The following is a 21099-nucleotide window of genomic DNA, read 5'->3' as shown; positions in this document are numbered from 1 at the left end:
AAGCTAATGCTAAATTTGGAGAAACGAGATAAAAGAAACAAACACATTTATTCGACTGACATGTCTATATATAAACCTGTAAAATGGGTCTCTCCAGTGCCAGAAAGGAAAACAGATTGTTTGAACATATTTTCTCTGGGTTCACTTCTATCTGTCAGCGCTGGAAATGTTCACGGATTGAAGAACATGGTCTGTGACATTTCCGGAATCTAAGAAACCGCCCTCGATTGACCCCTCGCGAGATGGAGGTGGATGCCTGCTGTGTGGGTGTTTGTATGGGATGAGGGGGGGGGGGCGGGAGGCAAGATAGTTTTCTATGTTATGCGTCTGTCACAAGGTTAATGTTACAGATTCCAGCTGTTGGGCCCGTTCAGAGGGGATAACAAAGGGGGGGGGTGTAGTAGGGAGACAGAGGAGGGGGGGGGGGTCGAGTGGGAGGTTGAAGGGATGTTGTAAATTGTAAGCTGCAGTGAAAGGGTAAGGTGCGGTGTGATGCTGGCAGCCAGGGCACGTGCCCCACACTGGTTATGTCTACAAGAACGAAATGCGATGACTGACTGACTGACTGATGGTTTAAGCATTATGCTGTATTGCAGAGTATTGGATGGAGTCTGGGTTAGCGATATCCAAGAACAATTAATAAATATGTGTTTTTATCTTTTAAAAGAAAAACGATTTAGCAAAGACTAGTTGTTGTATCTTATCTGTTGTATCTTATCTGTTGTATCTTATCTGTTGTATCTTATCTGTTGTATCTTATCTGTTGTATCTTATCTGTTGTATCTTATCTGTTGTATCTTATCTGTTGTATCTTATCTGTGTTATCTTATCTGTTTTATCTTATCTGTTTTATCTTATCTGTTTTATCTTGAAAACGTCTCTTTAAAGGACAAAATATCACTTGAAAAAAAATTGCTATCTAGTCCAAATTAGTCCAAAATACTTCAAGAAGTGCGTATCAAGCAGCAGACAATAGTTTCCGTTGGACTAGACGATTGTTAGATTATTTATTTAATTAATTAATTTATTTATTTTTCTATAGCTTTCGTATAGTTCGTGCTAAATGTGTTGGAGATTTATATAAATACCCCTCTCCCCGGGGCCGACAAAGATTGGGCACCTCAGCTTTAAAAACTATTGGGAAAAAAGTGTATGAACATGTCTCAGCTATTTAATAAGACATTCTTTTAATGTGTGTTTTCCCAAGACTTAAGGAGTCCAAGTCTTAAACCTCAGACAATTTTACTGCCATACCGCGTTACAACCGCCTCACAACTGAAGATGTTGCTCTCATACCTTGATAGAAGCTAACGAGGTCATAATTTCACTCTTCATTAAATCTGATTAATTTACTGTACAACATCGATTGTTCTATTTTAATGGGTTCCCGACATTAGTTGGGGGAAACGCAATGATGGTTGATCCTTGTGCTTAGCCACAAAAAAAACAAAACAGATGACCTTTAGATCGTCTGCACCACAGATCGCAAGGTCTGAAAGGGGTAGTTTTATTTTTACAATGCTTATATCAACTCACTAGGTCTGTCCTTCTGTCTGTCTGGTACAATTTACACGTTATCTCTCCTACTTCACATCTCGGATCAAGTTGATACTTTACACAATTGTTTAATGTCCATAACATGAGTCCATAAAAAATAATATCAATTTATTAATTAATTTGTGGTAATTAATATTTATATATACTATAAAGTAGAAAGTAAGGCGTATGTATGTATGTATGTATGTATGTATGTATGTATGTATGTATGTATGTATGTATGTATGTATGTATCATGTATGTATGTATGTATGTATGTATGTATGTATGTATGTATCATGTATGTATGTATGTATGTATGTATGTATGTATCATGTATGTATGTATGTATGTATGTATGTATGTATGTATGTATGTATGTATGTATGTATGTATGTATGTATGTATCATGTATGTATGTATGTATGTATGTATGTATGTATGTATGTATGTATGTATGTATGTATGTATGTATGTATGTATGTATGTATGTATCATGTATGTATGTATGTATGTATGTATGTATGTATGTACGTAAATTCGTTCCTTATATCTGCGAAGTTAGAAGTCCTGACGTACTTTATTAACACAAATCGGGTAAACCCGTTTTAATTATACTTTATATCTCATTCATCTCGCGCTTCTTTCATTTTTAATAGATATGAATGTATCGGCTTAACGGGTAAACCCATTTTAGCAAAACTACTTTTATTTTCGTAGCGAAAGAGAAAAACTTGAAAGAATCATAAGCTTAGTATAACATACACCTAAATCCAATCCACTACATTAGTAATACACACACTAAGACCCACAGACCGCGGGTAATGTCCGGCTAGTGTATATATATATATATAGAGAGAGAGAGAGAGTGAGAGAGAGAGAGAGAGAAAGAAAGAGAGAGAGACAAAAAAGAGAGAGAGAGAGACAAAAGAGAAAATAAGTCTTTCAGTTTTGAGATATATGGTTGTAAATGTGCAGTTCTTTCCTTTATATAAGCTCTTCTTTTTCAAAGTATTTTTTTATTTTGCTTGATAGTTTTATTAGCTTAAAATTCGTCAAATGCATTTTAGGTAATGACATGAAAAGTTGATACTTCCAAGGAAATATTCAAAGACGATGACATAGTCTAACGTTATAGCAACTAATGTTACTATAGTCAGTGGGATGTAGATAAATGATCTAAATATTAGCAGTCTTCAAAACAATGTTGTTTTATTTCAACCAGACGTCACTTAGATTTGAGAGCGCAAAGCATCAGGTCAATGTGATAGAGGGGAAAGGGTGTTTGGGGTCATATTTATAGAAGGTAACAAAAAAATAAAAAATAAGAGAATGCCCCCCAGTGGCGCAGACACCCGTGTGACATTTGTAGGTCAGCAGAAAGTGAAGATGAAAAAAAAATTCTTCTCGTAGCACAGAGGGCAACAAAGCACGAGAGAGCACTGCGTCTCGCTCTGACCTCGTGAATGCACGCGCTTGCACGCGCTGCCTTGAATGTAACAAAACACTCGTGGAAACAAAAAAAAAGTGCAATTTAAAGATCGGGCATAGGGTTGAGGAGGCAGGGTGGAAGGCACAGGGCATAGGGTGGAGGAGGCAGGGTGGAAGGCACAGGGCATAGGGTGGAGGAGGCAGGATGGAAGGCACAGGGCATAGGGTTGAGGAGGCAGGGTGGAAGGCACAGGGCATAGGGTGGAGGAGGCAGGGTGGAAGGCACAGGGTGGAGGGCACAGGGCATAGGGTGGAGGTCACAGGGCATATGGTGGAGGAGGCATGGTGGAAGGCACAGGGCATAGGATGGAGGTGGCAGGGTGGAATTCACAGGGCAGAGGGTCGAGGAGGCAGGGTGGAAGGCACATGGCAGAGGGTGGAGGATGCAGGGTGGAAGGCACATGGCAGAGGAGGCAGGGTGGAAGGCACATGGCAGATAAGGCAGAGTGAAAGGCACAGGGCAGCGGAGGCAGGGTGGAAGGCACAGGGCAGATGAGACAGGGTGGAAGGCACATGGCAGAGGAGGCAGGATGGAAGGCACATGGCAGATGAGGCAGGGTGGAAGGCACAGGACAGAGGAGGCAGGTTGGAAGGCACAGGGCGGAGGAGGCAGGGTGGAAGGCACAGGACAGAGGAGGCAGGGTGGAAGGCACAGGACAGAGGAGGCAGGGTGGAAGGCACAGGACAGAGGAGGCAGGGTGGAAGGCACAGGACAGATGAGGCAGGGTGGAAGGCACAGGACAGAGGAGGCAGGGTGGAAGGCACAGGACAGAGGAGGAAGGGTGGAAGGCACAGGGCGGAGGAGGCAGGGTGGATGGTACAGGGCAGAGGGATCAAAAAAGAGGGGCACACTGTAAATGCACTGGGTGGAGAGCAGAGTGTGGAGGGTGCAGGGTGGTAGGAGTTAATTAATAATTATTTTTATTACAAAGCTTATATCAACTCACTCTGTCTGTCTGGAAGTCCCAGTTCCCATTTCGGATCAAGTTGAAACATCCCACAGGGTTACACTTTGTAGATGACATGACACATGAAACAATTCATAGGTAACCGATTTGTTCACTCATTTCTCGTTAATATTTGATTTTGTTTTTACATAGAAAATTTACTCAACCTAAGGGAGTTAAGCCTTGTGTACAGACGTAAGTCTTTTGCTAAAAATTTGAAACTCACAACTTTTAAACTATAAAACCTCTTTTTATTACTTAGACATCTTATGGGTCAATGAACATCATAATACACTGTAGAGGCTCGAGATTCCGAGTCAGACCTTAGACTACAGACTTGAGCTACTTATTACAAAGTTTATATTAACTCATTCAATCTGTCTGTCTGTAAAAAGTTTGTACATGTTATTTCTCCCACATCCATTCTCGGATCAAGTTGAAACTTTGAACGGTTATTCATAAGCATAGACAAAACATGAGTCAAGAGAAAAATTACCAATGAGTCAATTAATTGTTGGTAATCAATTAGTTCGATACCAACAAGAAAAATGAATCCTTTAGTATTCACAGATACGGCTAAATCTGTAGGGTTTCGTTCTCTTCGATAAATGAACACGTTATTTCTCCCGCACGCTTTCTCGGATTAAATCGAAACTTTAAACAATATTAAATTCAAACTAACAACATATGAATCAATTTAAAAATTAACAAATTAGTCAATTATCGATTGGTAATTAATGCTTTTGATTGATATCGAATAAGGGAAATAGCTTCTACATTATTGAGATATAGCGTATTAAGTGTGGAGTTCTTTCCCTTAGATAAAGTTTTAAATATTTTGCTTTTATTAAATAGTTTTTTTTAAAAGCTGAACGGAAGCTTCCTTCCTAATTCCGAAACGGTCCACAGCAAAGTAACTGGACCATTGCGCAACTTAGCTTGCTATAATCATGAAAGTTTCCCTTAACAAAAACAACTATTTCAAATACGAATATTTCAAAACGCACGAATGCATCATTTTTAGTCTAGATCTGTTGAAAATTAATGACATGATTGATTCAAAATAATTGATGCAATTTCACTCAACATAAACTAGCTTTTTTGTTGTCTTTTTTAATTGTTTGTCTTATAGTTAAGAATAGGACAAAGTATTATATCGTAAAAGATTAATAACATGTTTAGAAGTTTGACTGGAGATAAAACAAAATGATAGCAGGTGTTTCAATAGGTGCTTAATGGAAGTACTGACACGGAAGAGTTTCTTATTTATTTCTAATAGCTTTCAAAGAGTATATTCATTATTTGATTTTGTTTGGGGGCTGCCGGCCTCATACCATTTTGCTAGGACATCTGGAGCTGACATTAATTATTCTAAATAATATTGTACCTTTATTTATTATCACACAAAAGTGCTTGGTAAATCATTTTTTTTTAAATAAAGCAAGTAAACTTACATTTGATAGACCGAACGTTCAGTGAATAAACTAATGCCATTTTGTCTATAAATAAATAAGTCGATATAGTTTGAAAAACAGGTAGATTCATCTATGCATTGCAATCTTTCTTTTCAATTAATGATACTGAACTTTTCAAAGACGTATCCTTAATTCCCAAATACAAAATTAGCAATTAATTTGTCATGGATGACCAAAGTGAGACTTCGTTGTGAGAGAGAAATAAATATTGTATTATAATATTGTATTATTATATTGTATTATCATATTGTATTATTATATTGTATTATTTTATTGTATTATTATTTCACGCATATGAGCAGTTTACCCTTGCTTTTGGTTAGGCAAACATTTAAACAAATTATCCCGCGTTGTTCGGCGCATTGGGCAGCCAGCTGTCTCTATAAAGATCTCTCGCTGGCAACATCTTTCCACCTATTGTCCTCTGCCCTGACGTCCTCCAAGAAAGTGTAGCGCCAGGTTATACGACGACGTTCCTGTTTGCGCTTTCCTCGTATTAGTCTCCATGCCATCGCAACTCTTGGTATGCGTGATTCATTCTGTCGGAGGACTTGTCCCTCAAACCTCATGCGACGCTCGGTCAAAACCTCATTAAGTTGGCATAAGATGTTGTTTGAGACCCGATGTCTGAAACTGACTCCTAAAATCCACATTAAGCTTTAAAACAAAGGCGTTTTTTTTTTCGCAAAGATAAAGAAAATTGTGAAAATAGCCCATACTAACAGCAACAACAAGAATACAATATCTAGTCATCCATAATATCGCACATAAGAGACAGTATTTTCTTGAAGTATTATTTCTTTGGGGGTTCGGATGCAATTTTATCTATATCATTTAATAATGTAACAATTGTAACTGCCCTTATCGTTAAAAAACGCCAGAAAATGGGTAAGCTTACATCATTTCATCTGATTTATTCAAAGTTATAAATAAATAATTAACATTGAAAATTAATAATTTTCTTAAAAAAATTTGTAAAGAGGTTTCCATTTAACTTCATCACCAATAAGATAATAAACAACATTTTGACTTTCAGACAGCCAACAAAGAATTAGTAATTAAACAAGTGCATGGTACTTTCCCATTAATATCATTGGGGGTGGGGCGTCCTCTGAGTTTATGTGAAAACACAAACTCTCTTTGCAATTTCGCTTTTTATTCAAGGTTAAGGATTATTTGAGATTCGCAATATATTGCATTATATACCATACTTTGTAACAGACTAATCATTTGAATTCTTTAGATCCTAAAGATTACGACAGACTCGCTTTCCACTTCTCCTTTTCATCTATTTAAAAGCTGCCCCTGACTTCCCTCCCCCTTTTTTTTCTGAAGTTTATCCTTTGAAAATGTTTAGTATGATGTCATAAACTGGCTTAGACCGTCCACTTACCTGGGAGCTGAATGATTTGGGTTCCGGGGAATCCCAGACAGTAATGACGTAATCCAGGACCATGATGTCAGGTTACTCTCCCCGCACTTGTTCTCTCACTCTCTCTCTTTTTATGCCATTTTCCCCCCTCTCGTCTCACAGAGAAGCAGAATGCAAGATAATCCTGTATCTCTTCTCCGTCATGATAATTGCACGCACGTTTTGACTTGAAGATCTCAAAGAATTTTTTTTTTAATGTTTACACGTTTAGCGTGCGTGGGAGAGTGTGAGCGTGTGTGAGAGGAGAGAGAGAGTGTGAGGGTGAGTACTGTGCTCACTAGTTGCTCCTCTCCCGTCAGCACATCGGTTTGTTTTAGTTTCCTCCATGGTCAGCCTCTCAATCAGATTCGAATGTTCTCCATGTGCTATAGAATGGCTGTCTCATTATTTTTGAAAGGCTATCATTGTAAGTCTAATCTCCTCCAAGTCACGTGGTATAATTAATCCAAGAGAACATTGAGACCTAAATAATATCCAGGGACTGTTGATAAATAATCCATTTTTTAGAATTCACTCAGCAGACGGTAATGAATTGTATTAGCTCAAATGTCTTTTAAGATATCACTATTTTAAATAAATGACACCCATATCAGAATTTAACTAATCGGATATGAGTTTCCATCTCAATCAATTAACTGCTCAAACTTCTTATTTGTTAACAATTGTACAAGTGATCTTATATGTTAATATTCAGCATTATTCCAGTCTAAAACCTATACATGGCGCCAATATCTCGGCCTAGAAGATCACATCAAAGTCTGAGTGTACATGTAACACATTTTATATGATTGTTTGTTCTATATGTAATTATAAAGTTATAACAGTTGTAAGGGTCCAAGAATGTTTTTAACTTTTTTTTAATACACTTTATGACTTAGGAAGATAAAGCTGTGGCAGGTGAGACATTCTACAAATCACACGGTGAAACACTCCTATTTCTTTTAAGAAAAGTTTATCGACACAGAAAAAAAGTACTTACAAGCGAGTCCTTATGAATATATTTTGTTTTTCATCTAAATAGAAAAATACATGGACAGACTATTTGAATACACAACTGCGCGCTGTGAACACACCCGAGCAGAAGACAAAGAACGATAACCCCCGCCTAACATGACATCGCAACGTAATTTCTGTGTATCGCCTGCAAATCTTTGGGGGGAAAAGTTGTCTGCCCTTTGCCTAATTGAATGAAACAACATCGAAACGTTGTGAGCATAAAACCGAAGAAGAAAAAGAAAATGGCGAAATGGCATCTGGCCTTGTAATAGACCTTAACGTTTTATGGACTGCAATCAAAATAAAAATAAAATAAATTATTTCATGTAAATCTTTTCTTTGTATTTGCGTCTTCCAGTTTCCGCCGCACTGACATTTAATTACGTCACATCTGTGAGGTCAAAGTGACTTCTAGAGTTTTCATTTTTATTGTGCTCCATTTCTTATTTAATCCACGAAAATCAAACGAGAATCAGTTTAGTTATGAAACTGGAATATGGGAATCGAAGTAATCAGAGCAAAGCAAAAAGAAATTATTATGTTCTGTGGTTAAAAAATATGAAAAAATTACATATAAAAAAGAAACCTAGATCTATAGCTTTGGGTGTGTGTTGGCTTAGATTCTTAGGACGCGTCTGAGTCCATCCAAATCTAATCAGTACCTGCCATTAATTGGGGAAAAGTATGGGCTATTGGTTGTTATGCTGACCACATGACCATGGGCCACAAAACCATTAACTTTAAATCCTCTCTCTGCACAATACATTGCAAAAGGGCTACTTTCACATATTGCTGTGTCATAGAAAATTACTTCTAGATAAAGTGAGAAAAAAACAACTCTTTTTTACGAATAAACCCTAAACCCTAACACCTTTTTTCCCCCACACCCATTCTTGGATGTAATTGAAACTATGCACAATTATTCATTAGCGTTGACAAGACATGAATCAATTATAAAAAATTATTTTAAAATACTGGTAATTATTATTTCGTTTAATACCAACAAGGGAAATGAATGCTTCAGTACTAACATATATGGCTAAATATGTAGGGTTTGGCCCTATCACATAATTGTACACGTTATTTCTCCCACAACCATCCTCGGAACAAGTTAGAAATTTATAGAATTTTTTATTGTACATAACTAAACATTTCAATTTTAAAAAAATAGTCAATTAATTATTGGTTATTAATTTATTAGTTTCATATCGAAGAAGGAAAATACATTCTACATTACTGCGAGATATAGTAGCAAATGCAGAGCTCTTTCCTTTCGATAAGCTTTTTAAAAAGTATTTTGTATTTTTTTACTTGTTAAGCAAATGTAAAAGCCTAAAAAATAAAAATAAACAAAATAATGCTCAGGAAACTTGTAGATCAGCATCGATGCCAACACTAAAAATTAACGTAGGAAAATCCCGAGCACAGATACTGTAGGAAGCAATAGGTATCACGTGGTGTACGCATCAAGAGAAGTGTAAACAGGAAGTTTATTTCTACTGGAAGCACGTTGGCTTAGACTATGTAGTAAGGTCACGTGTCATCCGAACCTTGCAGAAGATGAATGTAAACAATAAACAACAACTCAACACTAAGATGTAGTATTCAAGAATATAAACAATGCAGTAGCATGTCACACACAACAATACAGCCACATGTCACACGCCAGAACTCGCATCACCTTCGTGTATTTCTCCTTCCCGAATTCATGAATCATAAACTATTCGAACCAATGGTATAAACTATAAATGTCCTGAACTTCTACTATATTTAAATTATAAATCTTTCGAACATAAAAACAAACTATAAATCTTCCGAACTCATAAATGCTACGAATATAAATCATGCCAGCCATTCATTCTTCTATTAACTTGAAACGGATCCTAACGATTATTTCTACTTACAAACTTAAACATGATAACAATTGTTTGAATAAACATTTCTCTGTTTCAATAAGTGCACATCCGTTTCAGAATAAAACACACACAGTAAAAAAAAACCAAGAAAGAAAAAAAAAAAAGATAAAGGAAAAAAAAAATAAGCGCAATTTCTTCCCGCTATTACCACCTTGCGAGATTATCACGTCTGCTCAACACAGAAGATAGTTGTGTTTTACCGCCTTTTGTAAAATGACTCTCGCCCACAGGTTTTTGTTTTTGTAACAGCCTGACATCATACTGTAAGTTTAAGGAATCATTACACACTTGTACACAATATGAAATGTTTACATTTATTACTTGTTGAAATGAGCGGGAACAATCGCGAACTTCTCTATAAACAAAATTACAAAATCTCACTTTTGAAAGTTTAAAAATAAAAACAAGGGGAGATAAGATCGTGGCGTTTAAGATTACTAATACATCTATTAATAACTGTGCTTTTCTTTCGCTAACTCACGTGCAAGTCAGTTGTTGTTTTTAAAGAGTAAAACTGAAAGTTGCTATTTTTAATAGTATGTTTGGTTGAATGATTTTAAACGTTTAAAACATTAAACATCTGTTCCATCTGTATAGGCCTAGGATAGCATCCTATAACTTCTATGAGGCACTACGATCAGGTCTTTTATGAACAAGTCCTTAAGACATAATGCAGTCAAATACAAACGTAATAGATTACATTAAAATTAAGCTTATATAAAGGAAATAACCACACAATTACTTAATATCTCTCAATATTGTAAGGTTTATTTCCGTTTTCGTTATAAAACAAAACTAAATAATTACTACTGAGTAATGACTAATATGCTATTTTGTTTTATTCATTCATGTGTTGTCATCGACAATGAATAATTGTGCAAAGTTTCAAATTGATCCCAGAATGGGAAGTGGGAGAAATATCGTGTACAAGATTTGTACCAGACAGACAGACAGACAGACTGAGTTGATGACAGCTTTGTAAAAATTATGTAGACATTGAGACATACACATGTTTTAGGGTACAGTATGGGGGTATTCAGATGACCCAACGTGGTAGAATCTTTGCGCCCAAAACATGCACACCCAAGACCAGTTACATTAGACTACAAAGATCTGTCATAGCACTGGGTTGATATGTACATCCACTACAGGGTTTTGCTTAAGAGAAATAGAGATCTATGGTGCAGACTTATCTGTTTCTGTGGTCATCTGTTTCGTGGGAATGTGATGTGGTCAGTACAATGACAACCCTTTCAACATTTGCCAATTGATGTCAGATAGTTATTACTTTTGCAAATAATTACAAATCCAACAGGATTCTTAACTCAAGAGCTTTAGTCCGCTACTTGTGGACAGCGCTCCCCTACCACTAAATATTGTTTGTTTCTATCGACTGCTTTGGTCTGTATATTCTACTGTATACCCATCTTCTTTAACTAGAGTTCCCCTTTTAGACTTTGCGATCTATAGGGCAGATGATGTCAAGGTCAGCTGTTTCTGTGATCCACAGTTAGCGAGGGTGTCAGGTGGCCAGCATAACGACCAACCGACTTTACTTTCCCCAACTAATGCCAGGTACTCATTAGAGCTGGGTGAATCAGAGGCGCCCTAAAGATCCCCACATTTAAAATACCAGTCTTCTCCAGGTTTCTATCCCGGGACCCCTCGTTTCAAAAGCCAAACGCTTTACCACTCAGCCACACACACACACACAAAAACTGAAACTACTTAACCATCGAACAAGATTTAACGAAACAAGAATAAATATATGTCCCGTGACATCGCTGTGAGCATCCAACCGCAAAGCAATTGAACATAAAGAAGCAAATTGTTAGCTATAAACAAATTCTTTTTCTTTTTTTTTTACTTAGTAACACTTAGTAGTTATTCAGTAGTTGAGAGTTGAGGCGTATACAGGTACATTAAGCAGTAGGCAGGGGCGCCCGCAGGATTTGTTGCAGGGGAGTGCGTGTTGCGCCCTCTGGCTTTAGTCGTAGCTTTAACTTTCTTATTACTTTCTAGTTACGCAGATTATTGAAGAAAAAGAACTAGTGCGCCCCCCTGCCCTCCTTTTTTTTTGCCCTATGTGATATTAAGAGCACTTTAAATTCTAAATTTTTGTTTCATGAAATAAAATAATTAAAAAAATAACTAAACAAGCGAACAAACTCTCTACTGTACCCGTTGCGTTTATCCGTGCCGTCCGTGCCTCCATACGGTCGATAGAAAATGCAAACGTTGACAGTGGCCATCGAAATTTTCAAAAACGTTCCTGATGAATTGCTTCTCGTCGCTATGGACAAGCTGGCGGTGAACGCTTATCGTGCTCAGTGCTGAGGGTCTTCTTCACGTTCCATCTCTTGCATCTTTTTAGGAACCCTTACAGAAAATGCGGTTTTGGAGCCCCGTAGGCAGGGGAACAGTGGTAAGATCGCTGCTCTCCGGCGAGCTCTCCATCAGCCTGACACCAAACAGCGATGACTTTCCATCCCTTTGGATCTGGTCAGTATGGAGGAGAGACGATTGTTGACGTGTGGGCAGCCCAGCACTCGCAAATTTACCACTCAGGCTTTCCCCTAGCAATGGAGAGGTCACTGCATCTCAAGCTGCAAAGGGAAAAGATCGTCTCTCGAGAAGTAAAATGCCACAGACAATGTCGGCCATCAACTCCTGATATCCTATTCTAGTTGATTACAATATCAGCTTCTCCTTGCAACTGTACTTAAGTGAAAGCATTGCTGGTTCAGTTGCTACTTTCATGAAGTTCATTCTTTTGAAGGTGCAAAGCATTGTCTAAAATTTGGCTACTTGGAATTCAGGAAGGGGAGGGTTCCACTTGCGTGATCTGCATCAGTTCCTGATAAAGCCTAGGCTGGTTTTGTTTGGTGTAACACATGCGTTGTAAGAAAATTAGAAAGGTTTATTATTATTATTGCTATTAGTCTAATACAATAGCTTATCCTTCAGTGGAAGCATTAAACTTAGAAGTTAATGGATTTGAAGGTGGAAAAGATTGGCTAGTGGTGGGCTACTCAGAATCCAGGGTGGTGCACATTTACGACCTTGCACCCCCCTGCGGGAGGAATACTGTATGTTTGTGAAATGTTGTTTTTTTTTTAAAGCTGACAACCGAAAAAAAAAATCAAAATAATTAAGATTAGCATTTTTTTTTTTTGCCTCTAGCGTTATTATCAAACTTAGATAACGTACAAATTAAAGGCATTTTCTTTTGTTAATGCCATTGAAGGTAAATGAAGCATTTAGTACTTTATATCGTTTGAATTCACTGACTTGAGGGATAAATTTAAGGATTGTTTTGTCTAAATTATATTAAACAATATATTGGTTTTATAAAAATGATTAGAAATGAATATCACACTGATTCTACTGAATTCTGTAGCTGTACAATTGATAATGGTACAGAGAAAACTTTCAATCATGAAAGTCATTTGAAATCCGGTACACATGTGACTTTGACCTATGTGGTACATTCAACTAATGTGCGCGTGCGTGTGAGTGTTTTGATAGTCAAGTTTTAAATCAAGAATGAGTGTGAAAAAATATATTGACCCATGTGAACTACATATATTACTTCAGCCCTATTTATTTTCAGGCCTATTTATTTTCAGGCCTCTTTATTTTCAGACCTATTTATTTTCAGGCCTATTTATTTTCAGGCCTATTTATTTTCAGGCCTCTTTATTTTCAGACCTATTTATTTTCAGGCCTATTTATTTTCAGACCTATTTATTTTCAGACCTATTTATTTTCAGGCCTATTTATTTTCAGGCCTATTTATTTTCAGACCTATTTATTTACAGGCCTATTTATTTTCAGGCCTATTTAATTTCAGGCCTATTTATTTTCAGACCTATTTATTTTCAGGCCTATTTATTTTCAGGCCTATTTATTTTCAGGCCTATTTATTTTCAGGCCTATTTATTCAGTATTTTTAACTGTATTCCCAATGAAGAAAACATTAAAAACTTAAAATGCACAATGTATAATTATAAATTACCTTTAATATTAATTTATTCATCGATCTCATTTTTTTTTTCAACTATAGAAAGATTTGAAAGTGAGGAAAAATGTATACATAAACTAGTAAACCAAAACTAAGAATAAAACACAATCTTATATTTGTTGTTTTCCCTTCACTATAGTATGAGGGCACAATGGCACTGAAGCATAGCACGGTTTGCTTATTTCAGCCTTAAAAACAAAAAAGGAATCCTATATTAGAGCCTGTAATGTATATGAACGACACGTGGATAAAGGTAAGACCATAGACCCAAGGTTGGACAATCTCTAGAAAATGTTTTGTTTCAATGTTTCGGATGTTTCTTCAAGTTCTGAAGATAATGCAAACCTATCCCAACCCTCCCGCAGGACGACGGGGAATGTCAGCTGTCACCGAGACAACCGAACAACCGTCCAGCGGGCATACCGCACGACCAGACAGTATGAGATAGAATAAAACTATGAACATGACGACCGCGTTGACTTAATGGATAGAGCGCAACGATATTGTTTCGGAGATCACGTGTTTGACCCAGTTTTAATCAATATGTTCGGATAAGCTGTGAGGCCGTCTCAATAAGTTTAGTGAGGTTATAGCTTCGTAATTAACTCATCATTGGTATACCCGAGCACGATATAGGATCTTGGATACACAGCGCACTAGTACTGTTAAACACAGCGCACTAGCACTGTTAAACACAGCGCACTAGTACTGTTAAACACAGCGCACGAGCACTGTTAAACACAGCGCACTAGTGCTGTTAAACACAGCGCACTAGTACTGTTAAACACAGCGCACTAGTACTGTTAAACACAGCGCACTAGTACTGTTAAACACAGCGAAAAGTACAACACTTCCTGGTACTATTCAATATTACTACTAACCCCAACATTCACTTTGGTGAAGAACTGAATGGTCCCGACCACTGACCTGGGCTCTACACGTTATAGAAACAGAAAGCAGACGCACGAACGAAAACAAAGCCAGGCAAACAACATGATTTAAAGAAGATGAAATAAAAACACGCACGTTCTCTGACACACACAAAACACACACACATACACAGCTTTTTCAAAAAAGCACACTCATCTTCTCGTCACCTGTAAAAACACACTCAGGTCTGAAAACAAAATTCAGTTCTAAACATTAAAACAAAGTTCAATGAAATCAAGCACAACTCTTGGCTCACGTCTGCTTTCTAATTTCCCGCGCGCTTTTCAGTCTCGCTCTTTTTTCACCCAAAAGTTACGTTTTATTTTTTTTTTTTTTTTTTGGGGGGGGGGTCATTATTCTTCTTTCATCGACACCTTCTTGCCTGCACCACTCCCCACGACTCACCCCCCCCCCCCAAATAATAAACTTCACCATTGTTAAACGTTTGAAAACTTGACTCACGTAGCATAACTTAACTGCGTAGCTTTTTTGTGTGAGAGTCAGAGGCGGATGGAGAGGGTCAACTTCGCTGACACCTACAACAGATAGAAGAAAAGATTGATGGGAGAATCTTTAGAAGTAAACAAAAAGATTGTTTTAGAGTATGGGTGATGACGAGCTTGAGCACAAGGATCACAGTACAGACTTATCAGAGTGTAAGAGAGAGGAGGGGGAAAAAAGAGAGAGGAGGGAAATAGAAGAGAGAAAATAAAGAGAGAGGAGGGAAATAGAAGAGAGAAAAGAGAAACAGAAGAGAAATAGAAGAAAGAGGAGAGGAAATAGAAGAAGAGAGAAATAGAAGAGAGTGGAGGGAAATAGAAGACATAGGAGGGAAATACAAGCGAGAAATAGAAGAGAGAAATAGAAGTGAGAGAGAGAGAGAGAGAGGAGAGATTGAGGATAAAAGACACATTTCTTATTCCATACGCTGGAACAAATTTCTACAAATGCTCCTTCTTCCCTAGTGCCATTAGAGAATGGAATGAGTTGCCTGAACCAGCCGGAAAACCCTACGACTTAGTAGTGTTTAATTTATTGATTAACACGCATGACTAGATAGACACGTGAAATGCTTAGGAAGTCATTATCTTTTTTCTTGAAGTAACGTCTGTAATATACAAGAGAAGAGAAGAGAAAAGAAAGATGAGAAAAAGAGAAAGAGAAAGAGAGAGAGGACATATTGGAAAGGTTGAAAAGAGGACTAAAAGATGAAATCAGAAGTGTGAGAGGGAGAGAAAGAACTGTGTGACAGTGGCAGAGTATTGTCATATAAACTAATCTATTCATTGACACATTTTACACCAACAAAACAAAATGTGTATGTATGTATCTATGTATTAATGCAGTGTTTTCTTTATTATTTTGTTTTCCTTAACGGAGCACTTCGCACATTCTGAGTATTTAGCGGAACACTTTGCTTATTTTTGAAAGAGATTAGTTCACGTGTCGGCCTACTAGTTAATTATTCCAGTAGTTCTTGGGACTAGGTCTCCGCGGAACAGTTTTGGAATCAAAGTATTAATGTATCTATTCTACTTTGCATGTAAGCATGTATGTATATTTGTGTCTATCTATCTATCTATCTATCTATCTATCTATCTATCTATCTATCTATCTATCTATCTATCTATCTATCTATATATATATATATATATCTATCTATCTATCTATCTATCTCTGTCTGTCTGTTTGTCTGTTTGTCTGTCTGTCTGTCTATGTGTCTGTCTATCTATCTATCTCTGTCTGTCTGTTTGTCTGTTTGTCTGTCTGTCTGTCTATGTGTCTGTCTATCTATCTATCTATCTATCTATCTATCTATCTATCTATCTATCTATCTATCTATCTATCTATCTATCTATCTATCTATCTATCTATCTATCTATCTATCTATCTATCTATCTATGTCTGTCTGTTTGTCTTTCTGTCAGTCTATCTACATATCTATCTGTCTATCTTTGTCTGTCTGTCTGTCTCTGCTTAATCTTTCTTTTTGTTTATTAGTATTTCATTACCGATTGGTTTATTAAAGAACTCTACATAGAGAGGTCAAAAGAAAAAAAAAAGGCGAACTTCGTTTTATTTTTCCTTCTAGAATATACTTTTGCACCCCCCCCCCGGCCCCTTATTGTTTAAGTTACTCACAATCTCATACACGCGCTCCCCCCTCTCTTCTCACGCTTATCTGTAGCCAGTGTATCCGTGTATCTTTTGATACCGGAAGTAATTCAGCAGGATAAACTATGATGGTTAATATCAACAGAGTCGAACAAACCTGTCGGGAGAGAGGGAGGGGTGGGGAGGTGTTTGAAGTAAAACAAAGGGAGAGTGAGAGACAGAAGGTGGATCATGTACTCAGCTAGCATCCAACAAGTTGAAAGGACAAGAGAGTTCACACTTGCGTAAACAGAGGCGTCTTCCAGCCCAACCGCCTAGTACTCCACTGACACTCCCTCCTCTATTCTATCGCCCGCTCACCATCGGATTGATCAGCAATCTCTCCCTTTCTCTTGTTCTTATTCTTTGTCCCTCTCTTTCTCTTGTTCTCCCTCTCTCTGTTTTGCTCTCTCTCACTCTCTATCTTTCTCTCTCTCTCTCTTTAGTTCTCAATCTGTCTCTTCTTTCTCTTGTTCTCCCTCTCTCTGTTTTGCTCTCTCTCACTCTCTATCTTTCTCTCTCTCTCTCTTTAGTTCTCAATCTGTCTCTTCTTTCACTTGTTCCCCTTCTCTCTGTTTTGCTCTCTCTATCTCACACACTCTCTTTGGTTATCATTGTCTCTCTCTCTCCCTATCTTTCTAATGTTCTCCATCTCTCTGTTTTGCTCTCTCTTTCTCTCTCACTCTCTTCTTAGTTCTCATTTTCTCTCTCTCCCTCTCTTTTTTTTTTGTTCTCTCTCTCTCTCTTCTTCTCTGTGTCTCTGTTGTTTTCGACACAGCCTCAGACGTCTAGCTCATGACACCTCGACATGAGATCTAGAACCTTCTGGACGCGTAGATCTTAACAAAGACACACACAGAGCAAAGTCAAACAAAATGACACCTTTCAACACCCAGCGGTCTCCGTTTGGTACTTACACTTATCTTACTTTTCAGATGGTGATTTAAAATGAAACACTTCCGGAACTTTTCCCGGAGTCGTAAATCCAAATTTTTCTTTGTTTGCCTTCTAGTGTTAAAAGAAATTGTGCTTGTTTATGTTTGGGATGAAATGAACCTTATAATAATGATAATAACAATTAAAAAAAACATATTTGTGAGTAGGTATGTGTTGTGGGATCATGTGGGGGGTGGGTCGTAGACAACTCGTGTCACACTCTAATCTTTGAAAGCCATTCTTTCATTTTCTAATACTGTTGCATGTGGTGATCTGGATATTTAGGACAGATTTAGACCATTATATGACTTTTGTTACTCCAAGGATGAAGCGCCTATATCCTTGAACTTTTTTTTTAAATAACAACGTATATTGCGGTTCAAAAATAGGTTTCGCAAACTAACATAAAATTAAATCATTAGGTCTATAAAACAACAATTTAAAAAATCAACGACTACCAATACAAACACAGCTTGCCTTTCAACTATGAAGGAATAAATATTTTTACTTGCCAACTCTGAATCAGATATTGAGAAAAATGTTTGAGAAACGATTAAAAAAACTAACAATGTCGATGCTATCAGAAGAACACAACCAAAATTTGATACAAAGGGAATATGAATTCGACGTTTTCAGTTAAAATTGCCAGGCGTATCATGCGCCCTAGATGTCCGCCGTTGTAGATAATATGTATAATAATTGTATTCAACAAGCATATTGCGGCTCAAAAATAGGTTTTCAAAGTTAACATAATTTTTGTACCAAGCACAATTAAAATTTGCGGGCTATTTAAATACGGCTTACATCTTTGAGTTTGACACCATTGAAACACTTTGACAGTCTCCTTTTCCACGCTCTCTCTATACATTTTAATAGAAGAAAGCTGTCAATTTGTTTACAACTGTTTCTCTAAACAAAAAATTGCCAACTAAACCGTTTTTGAATAAAAGCTAATCCTGCCAACTCTGAATTTTTTTTTCACCATCGAAAATCAGGCAAAGTGCAAAATTAGCAGCTCAATTCATGCCAACTTTTATCGTATCAATTTCTACTTGAGTAACGCTTATCGTCGTGCAGGTCATGCGGTGCTGTCACGCTAAATCTTTGATTTATATTCATGTTTTATAGCTGACACATTTTTTTAAAATCTCATTTTGTGGTCAGGTGCTGCCAACTTTGTAAGATTTACTGCCAAGTATCAGTATTTCGTATTGTGTGTGAGCGGGTCATTGTGTGTCTTGAAGGAGGAGGTGGGTTGTCGTAGAGTTGGCGATCGATTGAAAAGTTTTCTCGAAAATTAAATATTGATTTCGTAGTACTATGAAAAGAACGTGAAAAAAAAATAGAAGAGCAACAAGGGGAGAGAAATGTGAGAGCAGACGATTGTCAGAGTAGTAAAAGAATTCGAACGGACGCCGTGACTCGTGCCACAAGGCCATCAGTTCCTGAGGGTTGACGACTGACCCGGACCGACGTGGCACTAATAAACATTTCAACACATCGCGTTTGAGACATTGCTGACGGACAAGCAGACGAACTGACATGATGGATGCAGTGTGAACACTTGTTACGTCTTTTTTTTTTTACTAGCTCGAGGAGTTGTGTGGATGAAGAAGGGATTTGGGGGGGGGGGCAGTTTTTGGAGATCATCCTTACACATCCTTTTCCTTCTTCTTCAAACAGGAACAACTTAAGTGAGGGTAAGGCCTAACTCCGTCTTCTCAAGCGCACCGATTTATTTTTTTGTTATAATTATTCATTTTACATGAACCAAAAAGACTTCATCAACAGATGAAAATATTTTGAAAATGAAAAACAGTGGTATATAGTACACAGTAGTGACAAATAATGGAAGATGGTTCTACAGAGAAATATAGAAGTGCAGATCTTAGAAAATGGAGATAAGTTGGTCACACCCTTAGAAAAGACACCAGCAACAGAGCTAGACAGGCCTTAGAGTGGAACCACCAAGGCAAAAGAAGAAGAGGAAGACCAAAAAGAACGTGGCGACGCAGTATACTAGATGAAGCCGAGCGGACAGGAAAGAGCTGGGAAGCCATTAAAAAACTAGCAAGAGACCGTAGAGAGTGGCTTGTTTTTACTGAGGCCTTATGTTCCACAAGAAACGCAAAGGAAACATGAAGATGAAATAGACTGGCACATGCATTTGAATATTTGTTTATTTTTATTTTCGTTGAAAGTCGTAGATCTAATATCGCATTCCATTCTCTATCCAATGGGGAACACGGAACAGGGCATCAAATGTCACCTGTACAATCGCCAGATTCTACTTTGGGCTCCAAATGTCACCTGTACATTAGCCAGTATGGTATTGGCAGTTAACTCTTGTTTCGCATTGCCAGCTTTACCTCCGTGACGTCACCGCCTCCACGTGACCTCTCCCCGTCTAACATTTAAAGGAGCGCGTTCATTGGTTGTTGTTGTTTGTGTCTTCATGCACGTGCATTCCTCGAGATCAATGGCAAGGGGTGCCAGTGTTCTCACCTTCACTTTTCTACCCGCTCCCCTCCCTCCCCCCTATTGCACATCTTTGTGACTCCCCTCCTTGGATAAAATACCACACTAACTAAATAACGCGATAATAGAATCAAGCCACAAGTATGGGAGTGATTTTAATGCTAGATAAGGATGAATGAAGTTTATTGTTTTAACATGTGAATTGGGAGAAAAAACGTGTACAAAACGAAATAAGGGAAATAACTCCACATGTACATATATCAATAACAAGGCTGGCCTTAGGCCACAGCAACCTATGCGGCAGCAGTGGGTCCCGCATTTTCATAGGCACCGCGCTAATTCTAGATGTAAATTATTGAATGAAACCCTTTGAACTTATATGTAATAACAGGGCTACCGCGGCATCCTGATTTTCCAGAGCCTCCTGGAGATCTCCTAAAATTGCAAAATATACGAAATATTCCTGGAAATCTCCTTAAATTTTTAAAATCTCCTGAAAACTCATACAAAATCTCCAGAAAAAGAGAAAAAAAAATCATTTTGGGGTGCCAATCACACGCTCGATAAAAAAAACCCCGGCTTTGTCAACTTTCCTTTAATAAAAGTTTATTCCAAAGACGAAAGTATTTTCAAATACAAAATCTTAATTTTGCTTATCCCTATCCAGACTGGGCCCCGCGCAATCCGTTTCGCATAGGGCCCGCAATTGCTAGGGCCGGCCCTGATCAATAAGTACCATTTAATCTTTTTTTTCAATACCAAAAAAAAATTATAATTAATTACC

General features: G+C 37.6%; 1 protein-coding gene across 6 annotated transcripts in view; it reads right to left on the bottom strand.

Annotated features, from left to right (window-relative positions):
• LOC106061977 (neuron navigator 3-like) overlaps positions 1 to 21099 on the bottom strand; it is a 474243-nt gene that overhangs the window by 363700 nt on the left and 89444 nt on the right. Inside the window, exon 1 of one of the 6 annotated variants that reach the window (XM_056032702.1) lies at positions 6843 to 7933. The exons of the other annotated variants lie outside the window; for them this stretch is intronic. Coding sequence (XP_055888677.1) covers positions 6843 to 6905 — 63 coding nt within the window. The 5' untranslated portion in view covers positions 6906 to 7933. Of the gene's footprint in view, positions 1 to 6842; positions 7934 to 21099 lie in introns of those variants that run through there. 6 annotated transcript variants of the gene reach the window in all.

Source organism: Biomphalaria glabrata, chromosome 6, assembly GCF_947242115.1.
Source record: "Biomphalaria glabrata chromosome 6, xgBioGlab47.1, whole genome shotgun sequence".
Lineage (NCBI taxonomy): Eukaryota > Metazoa > Mollusca > Gastropoda > Planorbidae > Biomphalaria > Biomphalaria glabrata.
Note: the sequence above shows the minus strand (reverse complement) of the source record. Positions and strands in the feature narration are given on the sequence as shown.